This window comes from Pseudopipra pipra, chromosome 1 (genome assembly GCF_036250125.1).
Source record: "Pseudopipra pipra isolate bDixPip1 chromosome 1, bDixPip1.hap1, whole genome shotgun sequence".
NCBI lineage: Eukaryota > Metazoa > Chordata > Aves > Passeriformes > Pipridae > Pseudopipra > Pseudopipra pipra.
In genome coordinates, this window is record NC_087549.1 from 113,060,187 (window position 1) to 113,082,840 (window position 22,654).

Sequence of the window (22,654 nt, forward strand, 5' to 3'; positions counted from 1 at the left end):
TGCACACTCCTGTTCTTCATAGCATGTGGTTTATATGGGTTCTCTTATGAGGAGCAGCAAAAGAAATGTCTTCAAAGCATCAAATGGTGCCAAGAATTACCATGTTGCTCAAGACACTTTTATTCTGTGTTGCTGTTGTAGGTTAGGATGGTTATTCAGCTGGCTTCCTGCCTGGTGTCCCACATCACTGCTACACCTTAAAGAGGCTGAGGACAAAATGCTAAAATGTAAGTCTTTGGTTTTTAATAAGTTTCATAGATACAACTAGCTTTTCTATAAATTTACATATAATCAAAGAAGTTTTTCAATGTGGCTTTTACACTGTGATGAAATAAACAGGTTTAAAATTACATTTTTGTTGTTCCCTTATGAAGATATTTGATTAGAGGCTCTCTCCTTTGAAAGGGAGATCCTATTTAAAACAGTGGTTTCCATAGAGTGTACTTCATATTTTACCAGGCATGTCTAGCAACATCATTTTTCCCCACTTTTTTCTTCAGGTATTGCAAGCATTTACAATAAACGGTACGTGTATATATCTAAGGGAAATAAAATATGGACACTGACATTCTCTCCAGACCTGTCAAATAAAACTCCACTTGTTCTCCTGCATGGGTTTGGAGGAGGTGTTGGACTGTGGGCTCTCAACTTTGAAGATCTCTGTGAGAACAGGACCGTTCATGCTTTCGACCTCTTGGGATTTGGGCGTAGCAGTAGACCACACTTTGACACTGATGCTCGGGAAGCAGAAAATCAGTTTGTGGAATCCATAGAAGAATGGAGAAAGGAGGTGGGATTAGAAAAAATGATTTTACTTGGACACAACCTAGGTGGATTCCTGGCTGCTGCTTACTCGTTAAAATACCCATCAAGGTATGTGAAAATAAAGGAATGAAGGAATTCCTTTTCTGTATTTGACTAATGATTTTAACATAGATTTTACTTTATCAGGCTCTTTATAGATTATCTTTATGCTGATCTAAAGAAACTTGATACTGATTTCTAAGCATTAAAAATAAAAAGTACTAATTGTGCAGTTTGTTTCCAGGTGAATAGAAATAGGTAGATCTGGGAAGCACGATTTTCTGTGTACTTGTCTGTTTGCTTTTGTTCAGTACCCCTTTGCCCTGTTAAAAATGGCAATGAATGTATTTACTGGTGAATGGTTTGTGACATCTGATTAAACATTGTTTTGTAAAGGGAAAATAGGCTTGTTTCTGCCAAACTTCCCACTATTACGGATAACATTGAAACTTCTGCATGTTATTCCCCCAGGTAATTTATGCCTATGCACTAACAGTCAGCCTGGTGCCAGCATGATAATATAAAAATTATTTTAGTGACTGTTTGATTTAAATTGTCTGTATGCCATTCATATTTCTCCTTTGCAAAACAACCCAGCCACAGCAGTTCTCTAATTGTATTTCATCAGCATTTTCTGCACCACGTCATGGCCAACAGTTAATACATTTTTTCCCCTTTAAAGTAGTAATTTGTCTCCTTTATATTGTCTGGTTATATATCCCCTGGTGAGCTAGGATCCCACTGAGGTAATTCCGTATTAAAAGAGGACAATGCTTTTGTTGGGATACACATAGTGGGCCCCTATGAAAAATTATGAATATAAGCTTAGCTTTCCACATCATATGGCAAATTCTATATTATACAAAACATACCTTATTCTTTTACATTCATGTCAAGTTTTATAATTTCTTTGTTTCTTATTTGGATATTTTTGATATAATTTCATACATCATTTATTCCTAAAACACTTCCTCTTTTTCTAAGTGGAAAACAGTTAGCACAAGTGGCTGGAAATGACATGTGAAAGTAGATGTCTAAATCCAGAATTGCAATGAAGAAATGCAATCTTCTGCTTTAAGGATGTAAACCTATTATCCTTTTGGGCATAAAACAACTTTTAGATAGGTGTAGTTGGTTTTTCATAGAGATCACTTACAAGTTCCTTACCTCTTTTTTCAAAGAATCTATAAATGGCACTGTGGGATGGAATGTTGTTTCTCCCCTCTGCTGACTTACACCAAAAGTGGTGCTCTGTTTTCTTGCCTCACTGTGTTTAAGTTGGGGTTAATTAATTTGGGGGGTTTCCACTTTGTGCTCTCACATTACTAATGTTTCTCTGAATTAAACTGGCACCATCAAATTGGCAAATTTGATCTTAAGACAGCATTGAATCAAGGGATAAATATAGGACATGTTTCAGCCAGATTATCTAACAATACATTAGAGGCTTAAGGGATTCTGGATACATATTGTTAGGAAAGTAGATCTGTTTCTCCAAGCATAGATGTCTGTTAATTTGCTACACTGTACCAGAGTTGTTCGTGGAAAATCTGAAGTTACTAATCCAGAAAGAGTCCCATTTAGAATATTCCCAAGTGCAGGTGGGCCATGATTTTCAAATACTGCAACTTCTGGACTGTTACTTTTAGACTGATTCTCGTGGTCAACTTCCCATTATCCTGGGTTATGTTTTAGGCCTGATTACCAAAAGGAGAAATGCCAAAGAGGAAGGAAATTGTTAAGAAAGGAAACATGAAAAAAGCTTAATCTATTTTTATTCATGTGTTTGCTGTTCTGTATGTAATGCCATAGTTTGTGCACAGAATGTGTGGCTGTCCTGAACAGCTCCTCGTTGCTTGCACTCCTTTGCCTCTAATCTCTCCTGCTTCATTTGTACAGTTAGATTATACCCTGTCCTCTCTTAATGCTGTTGTTTGCTGCAGGGTGCAAATACACTAATAGCTGAGCCAACAGCCAAGAAACATCTTTGTGAGGTTAATCCTTTCCAACCCTTCATTCCAAGCACAGGTTTCTGGTTTCCCAACTGCTTATAGTCCAAAAATAGCCTTTGGAATCACTTCTGACATTGTTTTAGGTACTAGGAACTTTTCCTTGTTAATATCTAATCTCATGGTTTTGAAAGAGAGAAGGAAGTCATGAAGAAGAAAGTAAAGATCATAGAACCATAGACTCATTAGGTTAGAAAAGACCTTTAAGATCATCTAGTCCAACACTGCCAAGTCCACTAAACTGTGTCCCTAAGATCAACATCTACACGTCTCGTAAATACGTCCAGAGACAGGGACTCAACCACTTCCTTGGGCATGGTATCATAGAATGATTTGGGTTGAAAGGGACGTTATCACCTAGTTCAACCCCCCTACCTCCCACTAGACCAGGTTGAACCACCCTGTTCCAATCCTTGGCAGCCTTTTTGGTGAAATTTTTCCTAAAATCCAATCAAAACTCCCGTCACACAACTTGAGGCCATTCCCTCATGTCCTGTCACTTGATATGTGAGACGAGAGACTAACCCCCACCTTGCTACAACCTCCTGACAGGTAGTTGTAGAGAGCAATAATGATGAAGCTTCCATGGAAAACCACCTTAAATGTGCAAAAGTATAGTTGAGTCACTTTTTTTCAGAAATCATCAGTGCTTAGGACAGTTAGAGTAAGTGTTACAGGATTAAACAGAAATGGATGATTCTAATCTACCAGGATGAAAGAGAGTTTTTGCTTGAGGGGGACCCACAGCATGAAGTGACCGATAGTTGCATGTGCTGGAGACTCCTACTGTGCTCTGTGCACTGATATTCCTTTGAGTAATAATTTTACAAATTGTCTCTGACGTTTCTTTCATAACCTAAAGTCAATGAATTTAGAAAACATCTGCTAGTTTTGCCCTACCTCTCTCAGTTAAAATTTTACTTTGATAAAATGATTTTTCAGTTAAATTGTGTCTCTTCTTAGAACAGAGATCTTAGACTTCTAGCAACTTCACTTAAATTAAATAGGTGCAGTTATCCTCTTTTCTCTCAAGTTAAACTGCTCCTGCAAATAATAGCGACTGAGCACATGGATTAGGCTATTTTTAAAAATAGAAATAAGACTATCCTTTTTCTCAAATTTGTGTGACAGTGAGTATCTATTGAATACTGACTCTCTCTTTGTGACACGTGCTTCCAAGTTTCTGGTGTTTGTACACATGATTAGGTGCGATTCACTCTCTAATTAGTAATTGAAATCAAAACCATTGATAAATCAGAAACTGGGTAATAAGCCACTATGATTGAAGTGACTAAAGCACGTTGTATGTATGTATCTGTAAGACAGATAGCATGTTTTCGTCATACTCGGTTGAAGAAAAGCTACTGTACTCTAACCCTCTTCACCTTTTTTTGCCAACAGGGTCAAGCATCTTATCTTAGTGGAGCCATGGGGTTTTCCAGAGAGGCCTGACAATGCTGAACACGAACGACCAATTCCAATCTGGATCAAAGCACTAGGAGCTATATTGAGTCCATTTAATCCATTAGCTGGGCTAAGAATAGCAGGACCCTTTGGTGAGTTTTAGATACTCTTAAGTACCATTTCTGTTTTGGTTAAACATAAACGTGGGGCAGATAGCGCATTATGATAAGCTTTCTAGCAGGTCTGTATCACCCACAGAGGAAAGAGTTGGAGAAAGGTGGGAGTGGTTGAAGAAGGTTTGAACTCTTTGGGACAAGAGGGCAAGCTCTTGCTATTAGAAATACTAATACGGTGGTTTACGACAAGCTACAGTAAGTGACTGTAGGCTCCAGTTACAGTGAGCCAGATTATGTGGACATCTGTTGGGGAACCCTGACAGAGAGGCATGAATGTGAAAGGGTTTTTTCTGATTGCCTCTGGTCACAGTCCGTTTGGTTTCCCTTCTCACTGCAGTTTGATGGGCAAACAAGATTTCCAAATTCTGTTAACATTGGAAGGCAGTCTCTTACAAACTCATTTGTCTTTTGTTCTGAGTTTAGAGAAGTTAAATTGAGACTGGGTTCTTTCTATTACTCATTTTCTTATGACTCTAGCAAATCTTGCGGGCCTCACTGATGTCCTGCATTACAGTGGCAGTCTGTACTTCATATTTCTATTTCTTCAACAGCACTGATGAGATGTTAGGTAAACTCTGTATACTCTAATACTAGGACTAGGTAGGAATGACTGAAAATACTGTGGTATTAGTCTATCTGAGGAGTGGGGAGAAGGGCATAATAAATTCTTAAAGTCATGATATGTATTCCCTCTAGAGGAAAAAGAGTTTATCTGTCTGCTGCTCTGTGTACTACTGAAGTATCTGCTGGAGAGACTTGGAAAAAGATATCCTTCTGGTCCCTTCTGAGTTATAATTAACTCACCTCTTCATAATTTTTTAGTATTCAGTCTGAAGATAAACTAGTGAGATTCCTAGGCTTTGCTTACATTTAAACCACATCTGTTTCCTAAATCTCTTTCTATAGAATATATATTTTAATATGCTGATCTGTTTTTTTCTTGTCAGGAATGTGACAAAATTAGCTTGTCAGACAAGCAACATATTTTGTACAAACAGATTTTTTTTAAAGTAAAATGCTAATCTGGTTAACAAAACAACCTGAAGCATATTGAGTGATAAGCACTGATTTAATGCCTTTTATCCAATAACAAGTGCTTGCATAAATCAATCCATGTGGAAGAGTTCCAAGCTGAAATTTGTCTCCCTAAGCAATAAGTGCACTCAAAACCATGCTGTAGAGACAGACACTGTCTTGGCAAGGTGTCCCCAAACCTAGCCTCGCTTACACATTGCTGTAAAGGGCAGTGCTTTCAAAAATTTTTCATCTGTTTTGCACTGCACGTGTTAAAGATGTTTTCTGTCATCAACTTAATGCACAGTTCTTGACAGGTGAGACATAGTTCTTAGAGAAGAGTAAGTTTAAACACTGTCCTGCAAGGTAGGCATCAGATCCAACCTCGTGAAAGCACTGAACCAAATACAGCTTTCCTTCTACATGTAAATGCGGTTAAGCTGCTGGGCAAGCATAGTTGTTTGAACCTCACTATAAAGCCAATTGCTCTTGTTCAATGGTATGAGTTAAGCACTTAAATGTGAGCCAGGTTTGTTGGGATATCGTAATGGTATCACGTCGACCAATCAGACCCGCAGGCGAATAATTAAAACTGGGAGAGAAAGAGAATCCAGAGGTATTTTTTAATTTGAGTGGTTTCCAGATAGAGGATTTGCATATTTTCCTTCATTTAACTGGAATGGTCACCCAGGAGGCTCACAGTATAGGGGGTTTGGTGCTTAGGTTGGATTTGTGAATTCCATTCCTAGAGCTGGACACATAAAAATTTCTCAGGACAACGGAAATGTCACGGTGACCTCACCCTTTTTGTGGAACTTGCTGTCTTCCATGTTAGTATTTCTTACAGCATTTTCATAGACACTGCGGAAAAGCAGCCAGACGAGTGTCTTCAATAAACATTACAAGCATGAATCAGTGTGATTTCATTCCAAAATTTGTTCCAAGGTGCCTTAAATCCTTGTTTCGTTCTCCTCTGTAAGTTCCCAGAGAAGAACTGTTTTGCAATTGGACCCACAGACAAAACACTTCTTATCAAAATGGAAAGTGAATTCTAAAATTTGCTAACATTAATGCCATGACCTCCATGCTGATAGCAGGGGAAGACACAGAATTAGTCTCTTTCTTCCAGGTACTCTTATTCCAAGCCAACTGTATCATTTCTGTTCAAAAAGCCAAACGCAGAGAAGAATAATCCAGCAATTGAACTCTCTGCAGGGAAAATAAAGCAGAGAGAACTGCAGGATTTTACAAAATCTTCATTGTTTTGAGAGCTAAATCACTGTTTCATAAGGGAATTATTTTCTCTTGCACTGTATTAGTTTTCTAAGTCTGTTTAAAGCGTGCATAAGGGCGTGTTGCAATACCTAATCTCAAGATTACATAAGCATAGATCACTGTGACAAGGTCTACATGAGTAGTACGAGGCCTTTGGCCGGAGTTGGGAGGGAAAGAGTGACATCATCATAATTGCACAGATTAACAACAATATGAAGTTCCTGCCATCTGGAAAAGGGGAAACGTAACCATGGATGGTCACACATAGTTGTGGACAGCGGCTCAATGTCCAGGTGGAGACCAGTGATGAGTGGTGTTCCTTAGGGATCAGTATTGGGATCAGCACTGTTCAGAGTCTTTGTCAGCACCGTGGGCAGGCAGATTGTGTGCCCCCTCAGAAGTTTGCCGATGACACCAAGCTGTGCAGTCAGTCAATGCACCATAGGGAAGGGATGCAATCCAGAGAGACCTGGACAGGCTTGAGAGGTGGGCCCATGTGAACCTCATGAAGTACAACAAGGACTGCACAAGGGCCTGCACCTGGGTCGTGGCAATGCCGAGGACCAGTACAGGCTGGACAGAGAATGGATTGAGAGCAGCCCTGAGGAGAAAGGCCTGAGGGGTGCTAGTTGATAAGAAGCTCAAAATGACCCAGCAATGTGTGCTCACAGCCCCGAAAGCCAGATGCATCCTGGGCTGCATCAAAAGCAGTGTGGCCAGCAGGTCAAGGGAGGTGATTCTCCCTCTCTGCTCTGCTCATGTGAGACCCCACCTGGAGCACTGCATCCAGCTCTGGGGCCCTCAGCATATGAAGGACGTGGACCTGCTGGAGTGAGTCTAGAGGACGGACATGAACTGGAGCACCTCTGCGGTGACAACAGGCTGAGAGAGCTGGAATTGTTCAGCCTGGAGAAGAGAAGGCTTTGGAGAGACCTCGTAGGAGTGTTCCAGTACCTGCAGAGGGCCTAAAAGAGAGCTGGAGAGGGACTTTTTACAAGGGCATGTAGTGATAGGACAAGGGGTAATGGGTTAAAACTGAAAGAGGTAGGTTTAGATCAGATATTAGGGATGAATAGTATTCTTAGACTAAAATTAGCCTTGTGCTGAGGCTCTTGTACCGAAGATCCATCTGGCCAACTAGAAGACACTTCCTCCTTAAAGAAGTGTTTCAGAAAAGAAGCTTAAATTTAGAAGGCCTGAACTGGCCCCTGAAACGACCCACTTCTCTACTTTGGCTGTTAAGAGAGCATGAGGACAATAGTTTTCAACATTAAATCTCTTAATTTAGACCAGTACTTGTGCCTTATGTCAAGATTTCTACACCTGTTTTTCACCATAGACTTCTGTTTTTTCAACTAAACACTAGTTAAATGAACTAGCTTCAGAAGCAGACTGTTCTGTAATAGGAGGGGACAGACTTAAAGAAAAACAGCCCAGATTTTTCAACAGTGCCTCCTGGTTCTGAAAGGTGTGATGCATTTGGCCCACTCGGTGCTGCCAGAGCAAGGAGAAGGTATTGGCATCATGTGAGACTAAACTGGTGACAAAAAGATACTCTGCTTAGCCCTTTTGCTGGTCCCCTTTGTAGGTTTCTTCTGTTGCTGCGGTGACCTTTCTCAAACACGCCCTGTATGTATTCAGCAGGGGGTGCAGCATAAAATCCTTAAGAGTACTTATATTTCATTCCTGTTTGGTGTAATACCATCGTGTTTTCCTGAGACACGCAAGTGCTAAAATGAAATACTGGTTTAGAAGTCATTGAGCTTAGCCACGAGTTTCAAGAGGACATGTTTTGAGGGTTGTAATGAAAAGTATTGAGCAATCTGATAAAGTCTTCTATACTCATTTCTTCTCTAATAGTGTTTTCTGTTTTAACAGGGTTAAGCCTTGTTCAGCGTTTAAGACCAGATTTCAAGCGAAAATATTCATCGATGTTTGATGATAACACTGTGGCTGAATACATCTATCACTGCAATGTACAGTCACCCAGGTGAGTATGAGTTTCCCAGTGTATGTTTTGAAGTCTGTCATTCATTTACTGAGTGCCTGCTACTCCCTCCAATGGCCATGGCAGCAGTGTGCATGCTATTTTATTTTCAGTTGTAGCATTTATTTTATTGAACAAAAACATAGCATTGCACTTTTTCCGAATTCCAGAAACTGATAAAGAAACTAGTAAAAACTATCCTATTTCTGTATTTCCTGTTAACTTGTGTTAATTCTGTGAGAGTTTGGGCACTAATTTAATTAAAAAAATGTTACAGTAGTTTAATCTGTAAAGAATTTCTTTAAAAAATTTTAAAATAAGGCATTTCATTCTTTTAAGTTTTATCACTCAGTCCTGTAAAAAAAAATTACATGTAAACCTTGAAAATTTATATTTCTTAATTGTGAAAAATCCCAGCCTTGTGTACTCTGTGCTACCAAAAGGCACAGATACCCCAAATTAGATAAAAAGCAGATGCAATGGAAATTGAATTGTTTTTGCCCTTTTGAATGGCTTGAAGTGGTGAAACAGCTTTCAAGAACATGACTATTCCTTACGGATGGGCAAAAAGGCCGATGCTGCAACGGATTTCACAAATGGATCAAGACATTCCTATCACTGTGGTCTATGGAGCACGTTCGTGTATCGATGGTAATTCTGGCAGTACTATCCAGTCTCTGAGACCAAACTCATATGTGAAGACAATAGTAAGTTGACTTCTAAAGCACTCGTTTGTTTATTGTGTGGACTTGCTTAAGTCATATCTATGTGGCCAGGTTGGATGGGGCTCTCAACATCCTGGACTAGTGGGATGTGTCCCTGCCCATGGTATTGGGGTTGGAATGAGATGGTCTTTAGGGTCCCTTCCAACTCAAACCGTCCTGTTTTTTGTATCAACTGTGGAAATGCTGTCCCTTTGATTTAGAGCCTGGGGTAATAACTTCTGTTTTCTGTAACAGGGAGAGAGAAAACACATTGTAGATCAGAGAAAACCTAGACAAAAGTGTTGAGTTCCCAAAGTAAGAACAAAACTTACTGTAGCACTATAAGCCAAACTAGATCTTTGAGCAAGGTCATTCTTTATTTTGTTCTACAGTGTGCTAGTACAAGTAGGTTTTGTAGTCACAGGTTTTGTCTGTGTTTTAAACCACAGCGGTCGTAATATCTGCATATACGTGTAACATAGTAGGAAGGCTCTCATAAACTCTTTTCATCTGTCTATATAATGCTTTTATTTCTTTAATAAGAGTGGTTTGTACCTGGTGCTTAGGTTCTTGTAAGCATCTTTCTCTAAGACATTAAAAGAATACTTAGTGTTTTCTTCCTAGCTAATGTATTTTTGTTTAGAAAAATATTAAAATGTGTGTACCTGCAACTTGATGGGAATGTGCACTCTGCATTTTTTTTATTTCTATAAAACCAAATTAATTTAAAAGTACTCTTCACACATTTTCACATCAGTCAGCTGTGATAATTGAATATGCATGTATGTTACAATGCTGTGAGGTGATGAAATGTGTGAACACACCAGCTGTCATCTTACTGATGTCTAGAACTATCTGGACAGAAGTGACAATATGCAATGTTGATAGTATGCTATAACAACTCATTCAAATAAAATTTTATAACTTGATACAGTTGACATCAGAGCTAAAACTCAGAGAATAAGACATTGTTATTGAACTGTTTATGTGTATTAAAGAGCACAGATAAATTTCATAAATGTTAACATTCAGATTGAAAGTGTCACTTAACTGCTTAACCAGAAAGGGAGTTGAAACAAAAAGTCATTTTTAAAAAGTATACAATATATTGCTGGGATAAGCATGTACTGTTCAGACAGATTTTTTCCATTCTGGCCAATGGCTTTTAGAAAGGACTGTGGACAACTTTATTGTATTCCAGATTAAAATTTTGTCAAGCCAAATACAGATTCTAAAAGGTAAATTGGAGTGGTAAAAATTGCAGGGACACTCAAAAAACCATAGGGTGGAAAGGGCTCTAGTGAGACCAAGACATGGACTGGCAGTGCCATGCTTGGTAAAATGCACAGAAGTTCTGGGGGTTTATTACATGTATTTAATTCTAATTAATTTTTAATTTGAGTTTCTGGGTTTTTTTAACACAATAACGTAGCTATACATTTATGGCATTCAGTTAGAGACTTAAGAGAGAGTGTTTTAAGGAGGGAAGGGAAAAATAGATTTAAATACATATTAGTCTTGGATCAGTTGTAAAATGGAAAGAAAATAGGTCAAGTATCTTTGCTGTACACTATGGGGATGGCTTCGTAGCAGTTTTACAGAGAATAACAAATTATAGAAATAATGCTTTCTTAAATCCTTACTTTTGTTACATAGTTGCTGTGAAATAATCTAGTTCACAAATGTGGGGGTTTCCCCCCAAATATTGCATCATTTGGATTTTACTTGTCTCTGTTTGACATAGTAGTCATTAATTTGGAGGGTTGAAATCTGTTTCCACGAGTCTAGAAAATCCCCAGCAGTTTAAGCTTCTGAGTTCTTAATCATTTATCCCAGTACCTTCTTTAGTCTCTTCTGTATCACTTTTATAATATGAAAATCCAAATGGCTTGATGCTCTCTCTAACACAAACACTTGCAGGATTAATGAGCAACCTGGCAGAACTATTTGAGTGGAACGCGAAGGGAGAGCAGATGCAGCAGAAGTTTGATATTGCAAAGCATGTTCTTCTAAGTTTGCTTTGCAGTGACTTGTGCCCACTTGAATGGTGGGGTTTTTTTAACAAGGTGTGCAATTGAATAAGCAGTATTTGTACCCTCTTTTCCTGTGTAGCAAAGTTCCTTCACAGGGAAAAGAAGATTTTCGTCTTCCTTATGTTGAGTTTTTTTGTTTAGGCTGTATGATGCCAGCTCCTAGTTAATGTGTAAAAGTCAGGTTTTTCACCTTATCCCAGTATTTATTAATTTGTTTATTACATTTTTGTGAATCTGACCTGTTTCTTCACCTTTGTCCTCTAGGCTATCCTCGGTGCGGGTCATTATGTGTATGCTGATCAACCTGAAGACTTCAATCAGAAAGTGAAAGATATCTGTGATTCTGTGGACTGACTGTCTTCTGTTCTTTAGAAAGTCATACCGTAGATAGCATTTAATGGCAATACTTTAGGAAATCACTAAAGAATGCGGAGCTAATGGGACAGGCTCTGTTTGCACACTGTTTCTTCTAAGAAGCTATTTGCACACTTAAACCACTGAGTGCCTATTTTGGGGGGGATGAAGAGGTTTGAAGCTAACTTTGTACAGTTTGTTTGAGATTATTGACCTATTAGATACAAAATTACATGTAACTTTTGAAACTGGAATTTTCTTCAAAATTTAATTGAAACTTGCACATGCCGAACTCTAAAAATGCTGAACTCTCCAACAGAGAGAACTGTATCAACATAGATACAATGTACAAAATGCAATTTGGTTTCTTTCTGAATGTTCATATTTTTTAGTTGATGTTTCATAGCAAGATTATGAAAATGCATATGTATTTTATTTTGGGAACCCAGAACTCCATATACAATGTTTTAAGAGAGTGGGGTTTTTTATTCAATTGGAGTGATAACAGCTTATGAAGCTGATTTTGTAAGAGGGACGGGGCCAAAGTAGCAAGCAGTGTCTGTCACTGAAGTATGTCTCTTAGGCTGTAAGAAATTGAGGCTCGATATTAGGAAATCTATCTTCTGTTGAATTTTATTTCCATTTATCTCAAGGCATCCTTTTTCATCTGTGCAACTTTTACGGAAGACTCAGTTTGTAAGAGTCAATGACGTCACCAGCACTCATGCTTCCATAAATATTTCGATGTGTAGATTTCAGTGATTGAAAATGCAGAAGATGGCTTGTTAGTTACTCCATCTACTTTTAACACTTTACTGCAAGATTTGTTACTAGTCTAAACCTAACAGTTGTAGATAAGCTGATAAGATTTCAATTAGAGCTAGGAAATTGCCACTTGGATAGTGAGCATACTTCCCATTTCCTTTGGTAGAAAACCTAGTCTACTTTTTAGTAAATTCGGACTGAAGGAGAAGCAGAGGGAGAATACTGATGTTCTCTAACTAGAACAGGGTAGTGTATTCTATTTAACATGCAGCCTCCTTGTAGGAAGGATTATTACTGGAATGAACAATACTACTGTAACGAATTATAATTACATGTTTTGGAGATTCTTTACATATTTTAATTGAGTGTTTCAATATCAGAGATAGTCCAGTCTCTGCATCTTTTTGAATTATAGTTTGACGTTAGTTCTTCACATGCCTAGTAAGTTTTATTAAGGAAAATACTTTGTCACTTTAAAGCCAAATTATGTGGTGGTTTGTATTTTAACAAGTTTACATAAAACTATTGATCTGTTTTTGAATATTAAATTGACTGCTGAAGAGATCTTGATACATTTGTGTAGAGAGAATTTGAATTAATGATAGCACCGTGTTAAAGCTTGAATGGAATTCTCTGCATTTTTTTCTCAAATTAAGGAATTGTTGCATATATTTATGGTGTGGAAGGCAAAGATACCTAAAATATTCAGGAAATACTCTGATTATGTTCCCAGCCAAACATAATCTCTCTTTCTGAAGGAGATATTTATCTATATGGTGCTATGTAAACATCAAACAGTTTTTGTGACTGCCTTGACTGGTAGCATTTAATATCTAGCAAGCTAAAGATTTTAATTAAAATTAAGTATTTATTTAAATTACTTTTTCAATCAGCAGATGCCAGATTTGTAAAATGAAATTTTGGGTTATTTGCTAAAATCTTGAGTTGAAAATGGAAAATCTGAAGGATCTATTCCATTTTTTAATATAAGCTATAAATTATCAGTCATGCCACCATTTAGGTGGATGCCTTCAGCATGTTGGTTTTTATCACCCTTATCAGTGTCTTATTTTGTATTTACCAACTTAAACACCTCTTTTAATTGTGTGTAAAAACCTAATGCACAAAATAAATTTTGAGTCTCCTCCAAGTAATCAAAGGTGAAACAAACTTGTTATTTTTGGATAGCACTTACTGATGGGAATTCTAGATTCCACATCAAAAATTGGAAGTAGGGGTAAAACTCGCACACCGCATGTGAATATTGTTTTAAATATCCCTTGCTTTTTCAGCTTATTGTACTAATAAGACTTATTGCTTATGTTTTGCACAATAAATCTTAAATGTTATATTTGATTAATGTTAAGACAAGATATTGCTTTTGTAAAAAATTATGTGCAATTAAGTCCTGGAAATCAGGAGTTATTAACAAGTTGAGCTAAACCATCCAAATACATTAAAAATATGGTAATGCTTATTTTCAAATGTCTCAATGTTCTTAGGTTTACATGTATTTAACTGAAACTGGTGAGCGCTTGTCAACAAGTAGCTGCAAGCTCAGAATGTTGATTGTATGTACAAGGAAAATGATTCTTGGTATTCTTCCAGGCAGTATTAAATGCTGCTCTGAAGGTCAAGATGGAATCCTGAATATCCTATTGCTTGCAGCATAGCCTGATCAAATTACCAGAATAAATGTCATAGGAGGTGCTGAACAGAAAAGGAACGCCACATACTGAAAATACGTGGGAGCTACACCTTTTGTGAGCAATTACTGTCTAGGAATAATCTCAGTTTCCCTAGAAGTTCTATTTCAGTGCAATGACCAGTTGCTTCAATGTACTGTGGTGAGCACTGAACTCTGATGGTGCTATTTTTATTACAGCACTATAAAATAAGACAAGAATTACAGGCATAAAGGCATCCAAAGATCTATCCTGTTCTAGCATCAAAATGAAGACAGCTGTGGACCAGAGGCTAGAGCATAACAAAAAGAATCCAAAATATTAATAGAAATGCAAGATTAACAGCCTAAGCCTCCAGGACATGCTCTTCTTCCTGAAGTTGTTGTGATAAAATTTATTTAAAGTAGCTTAGTAATATTTTGTTTGCATGGCTGAGTTCATCTTGTTACTTATTGAACCCTGCCAGATTAGATTTTAGTTCTGAAAAACTGATTTTCAGAGAACTTACTGATAAGACTCTATAATAAAACATTCACAACCATCACAAGGAAGTCCCTGTTTGTATCTGATTGTGAATTGGAAATGGAAAATGTGAATTCATACACGTCGAGCTTGGAAAAATGGGTCCAAACAAGAGAAATGTCGTCATCTTGTTTCACACGGATTAAATCAGTGCTGGGATTTCTTTTTAATAGTTATCTTTTTAAGGTTAGAGCACAATACTAATAATGCCAAGGTCGTGAGTTTGATCCCCATAGGGGCCATTCACTTACAAGTTGGACTTCATGATCCTTGTGGGTCCCCTCCAACTCAGAATATTCCATGATTCTGTGAACGTTCCTACAACTGTTTGTTCTGAACTGATCTGCCAGTCTCTGTCCACAATGCCCTCTGTGGTCCACATTGTGGTTCCTCACATTCCCAGCCCTTCCAGATCACAGTTACTCAGCTTTTTCACTGGGGTTAAAACAAGATTGAATACAATAAAAACATCTGGAATTAATGTATGGGTAGACATATTCAGGAATGCCTGTTTTGCTTGCATTCATTCAAATGTGAATCTCCAGAAGCCCAAGGCTAATAGTCAGCTGCTGCTTAAACGGGTAATTTCTTAGGGACTCCTCCCTAATCTGTTGTTTTGTTGGGTTCTTTCACATTGGCCAGGCCACCATCAACCTATCCTGCAACGTTTAAGCATGGCAGCACACTAATGTTGCCAGAAGCCTTTATCTGAGGATTTCTGTTTTGTAGGAAACACAAGTGAAACTTGTGAAAGGGTGAGGCACTGAAGGTAACTGGAGAGAGACACGTTTTAGTGCGATTGGTAAGATCGGAACAAGGCACAGGTGTGTGCTGCAACTGCTTCCTGGTGTTAGTGGCAGTAGATGAAAATGGGTGGAGCCTTCAGGTTTGCAGACAGGTGATGGACAGACCAGTGTATAGAGCAGAGACACATAACTGGAATGACAGCGTACACCACAAGAAACGGTGTGAGCTGGAAAGAAACAAGGCAGGTGAAACCAGCAAAATTCAGCTGAAAAGCAGACGTGGGAATGTTCAAGAGCCAGTTCAGCTCTGGGTGAGGATGAGGGAAATGGCGAGGGAAAGGTTTGGGGTGTCTAGTGTGCAGAGTAACACAGTCTACCAGGGCAAGGAAGATGCCTTGCAGCACCAACTAGAGGGAAGTCTGGCTGGAGGGCTTGGATCTATGCTATATGGGGCACTGTAAAGTTTTGGTATCCCTCCTTTGACTAAGGCTTGTCCTCTGAATGCAAGTCTTATTTCCCAAGCTGGACACCGTTAACTCAAGACTCATACTCGGATGGGAAACATTTAAAGAATGACTGTCTCTTGCAGCGCTCAAGAAATCATGAGAAACTGTATTCTCACAAATCAAAAGTGAGCTGATAGCAAAACATGAGGTAGGGGGTCACTGGACTGCCTGAGGTAAGGTGAAAATCACAATGTACAAGACTTGTCACTAAAGATCATAATTTCATCTTTTACAAGAGGAGCGGAGGGCCTTGGCTCTGTTCCAGTTTGCCTTGTTGCCTTGTGATCACAGAGATATCCTACCTCAAGGTTTGGACATGGTCAGGAGAATGTAGAAGTATAAAATCTGGAAATATTTGCCACATATATTTTGAAAATAAGGAACACAAGTAGCAAGAATGTACTGCACTGAACCTAAGACATTTTTAGATATGTACATAATTTGCATTAGTAATTAGCAGCAAGATGAAAGGGGTGACAACACTAGAAGTTAGCTGTTTACTTGCATTTTGTGCTTCACTTGTAGAGGAAGGCTAGCAAACTGAAACAGCTAGTTTTGGAAAGCAGGGCAAGGGCTGTGGAGTGTGACCCAAAATATATGCTAAGAAGTAGATGTGCTTTGAAAATTAACTGCAAAATAAGATATCCATATATTTACAAGTCTATTTCTGCACTCTTGCATTCACCTATTTGATGTGTAAATGACTGGAGCTGTCTGTGGAGCGAGGTGCGGCTATCACTTCCTTTGTAGCATATTTAAATGCTTGCCTGATATCCAGCTGCCTTTCTGCTTTGACTTTTATTTAAAAATACTTGCATTCACTCAGAGCTCAAACCTGAAATGGAGGCTAAACAGCTCAGTGGATAGAAATCCCCCAGACAGAGAACCCCTCTGAAAAGGCGGTTATCGCTCATGTCTCCCCGACATTCACGTTCTCCTCAGTGCCTGCCATCTCCCTCAGCTTGTCCTACTGGACACTGAGCCCCTGTGTTCGCCCATGCACCGGTGGCCAGTTTTGCCTCATGAGTACCCCCAGTAGATGCTTTGATGAGTACAGGGTTAAGGAAAATAACCATTCTGCAGACACAGGAAGGAAGACTCCGGTAGTGGGGTCATGCATGGGGGAAGAAGGACCAGCACCAGGATGATTCCTGAGATGGGGAGCCTCATCCAGCCCTTGGCCCTGGTTTGTTTCCAGGCTTGCAGGGCCTGAGCACTGTGATGCTCTCAGTTCTGCTTGCTGCACAACCCTGACTGATAATTTAGTTCCCTGCATCTAGCTGTCTGAGCTGCAGGATGAAACCTTTGAGCCTCCTGAGTGTCTTAAACACCTCTACCCAAGCATTCCCCCAGCAGTTAGTCTGCTCGCAGCTGAAGCCTTTGGGAATACATGGCTGTTTCCACAAAGGAAATTTGCAGGTTAACAGTGGGTGCAGGCAAGACACAGAGGAAAGCGAGGAGCAAACCTGCCAGCTGGCTCATCCCCTAGCACTGACTCCTTCTAACTTTCAGCCCCCTTCCATGCCCTGCAAAAGGCCTGGCCACGCAGGAGGTCTCCCAGTTGGGATTCTACAACAAATTGTAGAATCACAGAATCACAGAATAGGTTGGGTTGTTAGAACCCTATAAGATCATCTGGTTTCAACCCTCAAAGCCCCATCCAACCCAACTTACCTTCATGGAGATCTCCCATACTGCAGCCCCCATTCCAGTGGGTATGGGAATACTGCAAAAGCGGGGACATTGCCGGGACATTGTGCATCACCCTGAAATAGCTTACAGGCTGTGTGGCACCTGCCATGGTTGCTGCCAGCAAAGCCTGAGTTGGTACCTACTGTGAGTTAGAGTCATGCCTTGTTCACAGAAAACAAGGATTCAGGTGTGTCACAGAGGCAGCTGTCACCAAAATGTTGCATAAACTATTTTGCTTTATTTGAATACTGGCAGATTTCTGCAGAAGTTTGGGAGACAGCAACTATTAACCACACAGTAGTGTTTGCCTATTGTAGAATGGCTATAGATTTGTTTTATGAGGGTTCTAAAAATAGTTTTTGCTAAAATGATGAAGGGTTAGTGACAAAATGCATTTATTTTTATCCCAGCAATATCTGGAAACAGATGAAAATCCAGCCAAGTGAAGGAATCCAACCTCTCATCAAGTCACATCTTTAATTAATAGGCAAATTATTACAACGGGATTTCCCCCGGCTCCTTCAGCACAAGCGTGTTCCCAGCTGGGGCTGCGCATTCCCGCCACTCCAGTATCTCTATGCCTGCACTGTCAGCCGCGCAGAGCAGGCATGGCAGGAGCAGGGAGGCAAGGGGAGACTCTCGCCTCCTTTCTTCCATCGGTTGGGAAGCCGAGGCTCTTGCCTCTATTTCTCCATCAATTCTGCGCAGACCCCACTAGAGGGGAGATGGCGCTCCCAAACCGCCCCAGCACTTCCTGCGGGCTTCTGCTTCTGCACAGCGCTGCTTTTAGGGAAAGAGCTGCACTGCAATTTCTTCTTCCACACCTGATAGATTGATACCTATAGGTGTGGGGCAGGGATGAAATAGGAATTTCATCCATTTGATTCACTCCTTTCATACAGCAAAGGGCAGGTCGTGGAAGAGGTGAGCGTGATGTAGTCCCATTAGCGTAGACCTCTGTAGTACTGCATCACTGTTTTATTTATCCCAATGTCTTTTCACAAGGCAGAAATGAAATCTGTGCAGAAAGATTAGCCATTGGAAAGAGGAGGGGGAGCGCAAATGAACCTCCTCTATTATTACATATTAACCTCCTCTATTAGACCAGCCCCAGAATGAGAATAAATGGTGATAAGAGGAAAAAATAACTGCGACGGAATTATTAAATAAGGGGCAACTTTTAAAGTGGCTCCAGTCTGGCTTCTAATTTTGTTCCTGTAATTTGATTGTGGGTTTAAATGGGACTGCTTAGACATTAGCTACTTGATCTGCAAGCAGCAGCAGGTAAGCAGTGCAGAAGTATGCACTGGGGCATGGCCCTGGGCATGCTCTGCCAGGGCTGAGTGGGTGCTGCACCCAGCCAGCCTGCTGAGAGGGACCGAGGGCACGGGAGAAGCTCCCTTCCTTCCAGTGATTCTCTCATGTCCAAGGGTTGAGACCCCCAGAGATGGGGAGACAGCTCAGATATGGGCCGAGTGGGACATGGCATGTGAGCGTATATCCCACAGGGATCCCCCAGCCTGCACCAGCCTCGCCTCTCACTCTGGAAGATGCAGCAGCACCTGGCTGGCCATGCCCCAGGGAAAGTGGTGGCAGCTTTGCTGCTGCTTAGCCAGGTCTCTGCAGAAAATACTGTAGTAGGCCTCTATGTGTGCACTCACAGGCGTAACAGAATTGGAGCTAGAAGGAAACAACGCTGTAGGAAACAAGGCAGAATTCACTATCAGGATAATATTGATCCTTTAGTAAAAAACAGTATAAATACAGCTACAGAACATGCTGTAACTTGCACCAGCACAAAGGTACCTCAAGCCTCCATTGCAGCCTGCCGCCACTGCATGTCACTGTTAGGACAGAGGTCTGTGCAGCTCTGGTGGGGGCAGACCCTGCTATCCCCCAGGTGGGACCATCCCGTGGAGATGGGCTGCAGGAACCCAACACCCAAGGCCTATTACCCCAGGGGAAGACCAGTCAAAAGGCTTAGTGTGCCCTGCAAAAACAGGTTATAAGTTGCCTGAGCTACATGTTTCGTTAAAAGAGTGGGGCTTTTTCTGAGGCAGACACCAAATAGCACCTGGCGTGGATAACTGGGGACAGGGGAGTAGGATGTGCCCCCCTGGACATTCCCACTCAGCGCAGTTTCTCACTGGGGAAACAGGCTGCACCAGCTGCTGCTGAGGGAAAGGGATGGTTCACCATACCTTACAGGTGGGGCTGGTGACCGTGGGAGCTGGAAAGAGGTGTGACTGCTGCCATCACCTCAGGTCTCCCACTCAGGATGGTGACAACCAGATTTGGCCCTACTATGACTGGAGCATGGGGCTGACCGGGATGCCAAAGGGTGCTGGGATAAGCCTGTGAGACTGAAAGTTCACCCCACAGTTTAGGGGATTATGGCCATGGCCAAGCCCACATAGGCATTGTGCTACTGGTTGTGGCTGCTGGGCACCCTCCTTCCCAGTCTGTGTGCTGATGGTGCAAGAGATGACACCTTGGCCCCTGCCATTGTTCTTGTCTGCATCTCTCTTTCTGATTGGAGGTGAGAATGTGGTGACAGACCACATAAAGGATGATGTGTCTGCTTCAAAAGCACCTATTACAGAACATGATTCACAGTTCAAGGGGAAAACTCTGTGCTGGGCATCAGTCATCAGGGGACATAGGTGGCAGTAAAGGGGAGGCTCTTGCTCTCTGTGTGCCTCACTTGCATGTGCTTCTGGACATCTAACAACGCTCTGGAAGCAGGGATTTGTGCTAAGGGGGCAAGGAGAAATACCTGCAGCTACATCACCTCTTTTGACGGGACATACAGAAGGAGAGGTGATGACGTTGTTGCATCCAGGAGTGCATTTATGATGCAGACTTATGGTGGCCAGCAGTGTCACCATATGGAAAATTGTGTTTCGTTTGCTCAATGCCTATATTCATCACCATGCATGCCAGCTCCAGCAAAAAAAAAGCATTATAGTGTCCCAGTGGCATTTGAGAAGATTGCATGGGAGATGTCCATGACATCCTATCAGTCCTTTGACCGACCATCTCAGCACCAATAACATTGTCTCCTTGTCCTGCTACAATCCCTGTCCTCCATGGTCTGTCACCAGCAAAGCAAAGTGTGCGACCCAGACCTGTGGCCATGTCACATCTCTCTGTTGCTCCTGAGGGGTTAAGGTTGGGACAGGAGCAATTTGGCAGCCCAGAACTTGCTGCACTACTGAATTAATTACAACATCTTTCAGGCTGAAATGCTTTAAGAAATGCTGGGACATTTAAGCATCTTTCAGGCCGAGATGCTGTAAAATGCTCAGCTGCCTGGCAGGTCCCCCCAGCACACATGCACAGGCTGTTTGTCTCAACAGGATATTAAAAGAAGAGGTTATAAAAGCAAGGCGTGATACGAGGCAAGGCTTAGCTCACAGCACCAGCATTTATATCCTCTCTGCATCTCATGTGCAGCAAGCCGGAAACATCTGCAGTCCTCTCCATTCCCTCCTCATGCCCCTCTAGGGCTGCCACACTCCCCCTTGGACCTCTGGTGCTGTGATGGTGGTTGAGTACCCTGGTCCCACTTGTTATTTTTTTCGTGGAGGACCAGGAAACCTGTTTCAGCTCTGGCTGAAGTACCCAGTCCTGCCTGCATTATACTGCCTGCCTCTGGTCCTTCCTTCAGCATGGACTGTGGCCCTGTGCTTGTGGGTGGCTTCTCCTTGGCACAGACACCTTGCTCATACTTTGTCACTTATCTTCTAACCCGTCTCCTTTTGCTCCTGGATGGATTTCCTGGTGGCTCCTGGATTTTCCTGGACCTGGCTCACCATGCCAGGTGAGGCTGTCAGTGGTCACCAGGTCCAACGCTGCTACAGCAAATCCCCATCACCAGCCATGTTTTGTTTACTCAGTTTCCCAAAACTCCTGAAGAAAATTCCCCTTTGCTGTTTGATTCCCACCGACTCCACATCTGATTCAGCACTGAGGGCAAATGGTGTTTCCCACCACTTTATCGGGGAAAGAAAGAAAGGAGATCAGGGATCACATTTCGCAGGGCTACAGGCACTGATGATGCCCTAGTGGAAGAGGGTACAGAGAGTGAAGCAGTGAGCAGTCGCACAGGGCTGCCCACTGCGACATGAAATGGCATCTCTCGATTTTAATATCAGAATAGCTGGCCATATTTTCTCAATGCATGCCAGGACAAGTTAAGCCAGTTCCAGATCCCTGTGATCAGGCACACATGTGCGAGAGATTTCCCTCTGTCATGGCTGTGTGCTCTCATAATAGTTTATTCCTATTCACCCCACTCCCCCAGTCTTTTTTTTCTCCTTCCTCCTCCCTTCTGGTTTTACAGTCACTGGATAGACAGGCTCACAGGCTATTTTTAGGTCTCTAAATTACTTTTCAGATCTATTCTAAATTTATCTCCCAATAATCTGAAATCTTGACATTGCAGGAGTGAGAATCTTGTCTGAAAAAGAACAAGGAAGAAGTTTAAAATCTGGCTTACTGGACTGGACTCCTTTGCTGTGGCAGCCTCTCAGTCATCTTCCTCCTCATCCCTCACCTCTCCCACTACATGTACTGTGACCATCCTGGCCAGCCTCTGCCAGGGGTGGGTGAAGGGTGGTAATTCCCACCTGAGCAGTGGCCAGGACCAAGAGTGTCCCTGGGGAGATGGGGCGTGCAGAGGAGCCCAGGGACAGAGGAGAATGAAGGCAGCACCCCAGGGTCACACTTTAATTGGGTGCAAACCAGGGAGCCAGGTTTGCAGCTGCAGTCCATTGAATCCCAATGTTTTTTTTACCTGCAGAGCTTCCTCTGGGGGAAAAAAAAAAGTAATTTTTTGAAAATTAACCAAGAAAATGAGTATTCTTGAAGAAGATGATGCTGCAAGCCCAAGGCAAAGCTAGGAAGAGGAGGCAGGAGCCCTGCTGTGCAATTGCTGCAGGTTGCTCTTATGCAGAGCTAGAAAATAGGAAAACTT

The 22,654-nt window shown here is 41.3% G+C and overlaps 1 protein-coding gene across 1 annotated transcript in view; it reads left to right on the forward strand.

Annotated features, from left to right (window-relative positions):
- Window positions 1-14,757, forward strand: part of ABHD5 (abhydrolase domain containing 5, lysophosphatidic acid acyltransferase) — a 30,063-nt gene extending 15,306 nt beyond the window's left edge. The window contains exons 2-7 of the mRNA XM_064672169.1: window positions 142-227; window positions 501-873; window positions 4,215-4,369; window positions 8,561-8,672; window positions 9,190-9,376; window positions 11,671-14,757. Of these exons, the coding sequence (XP_064528239.1) occupies window positions 142-227; window positions 501-873; window positions 4,215-4,369; window positions 8,561-8,672; window positions 9,190-9,376; window positions 11,671-11,760 (1,003 nt within the window). The 3' untranslated portion in view covers window positions 11,761-14,757. The remainder of the gene's footprint in view (window positions 1-141; window positions 228-500; window positions 874-4,214; window positions 4,370-8,560; window positions 8,673-9,189; window positions 9,377-11,670) is intronic.
- The last annotated feature ends 7,897 nt before the right edge of the window (window positions 14,758-22,654 follow it).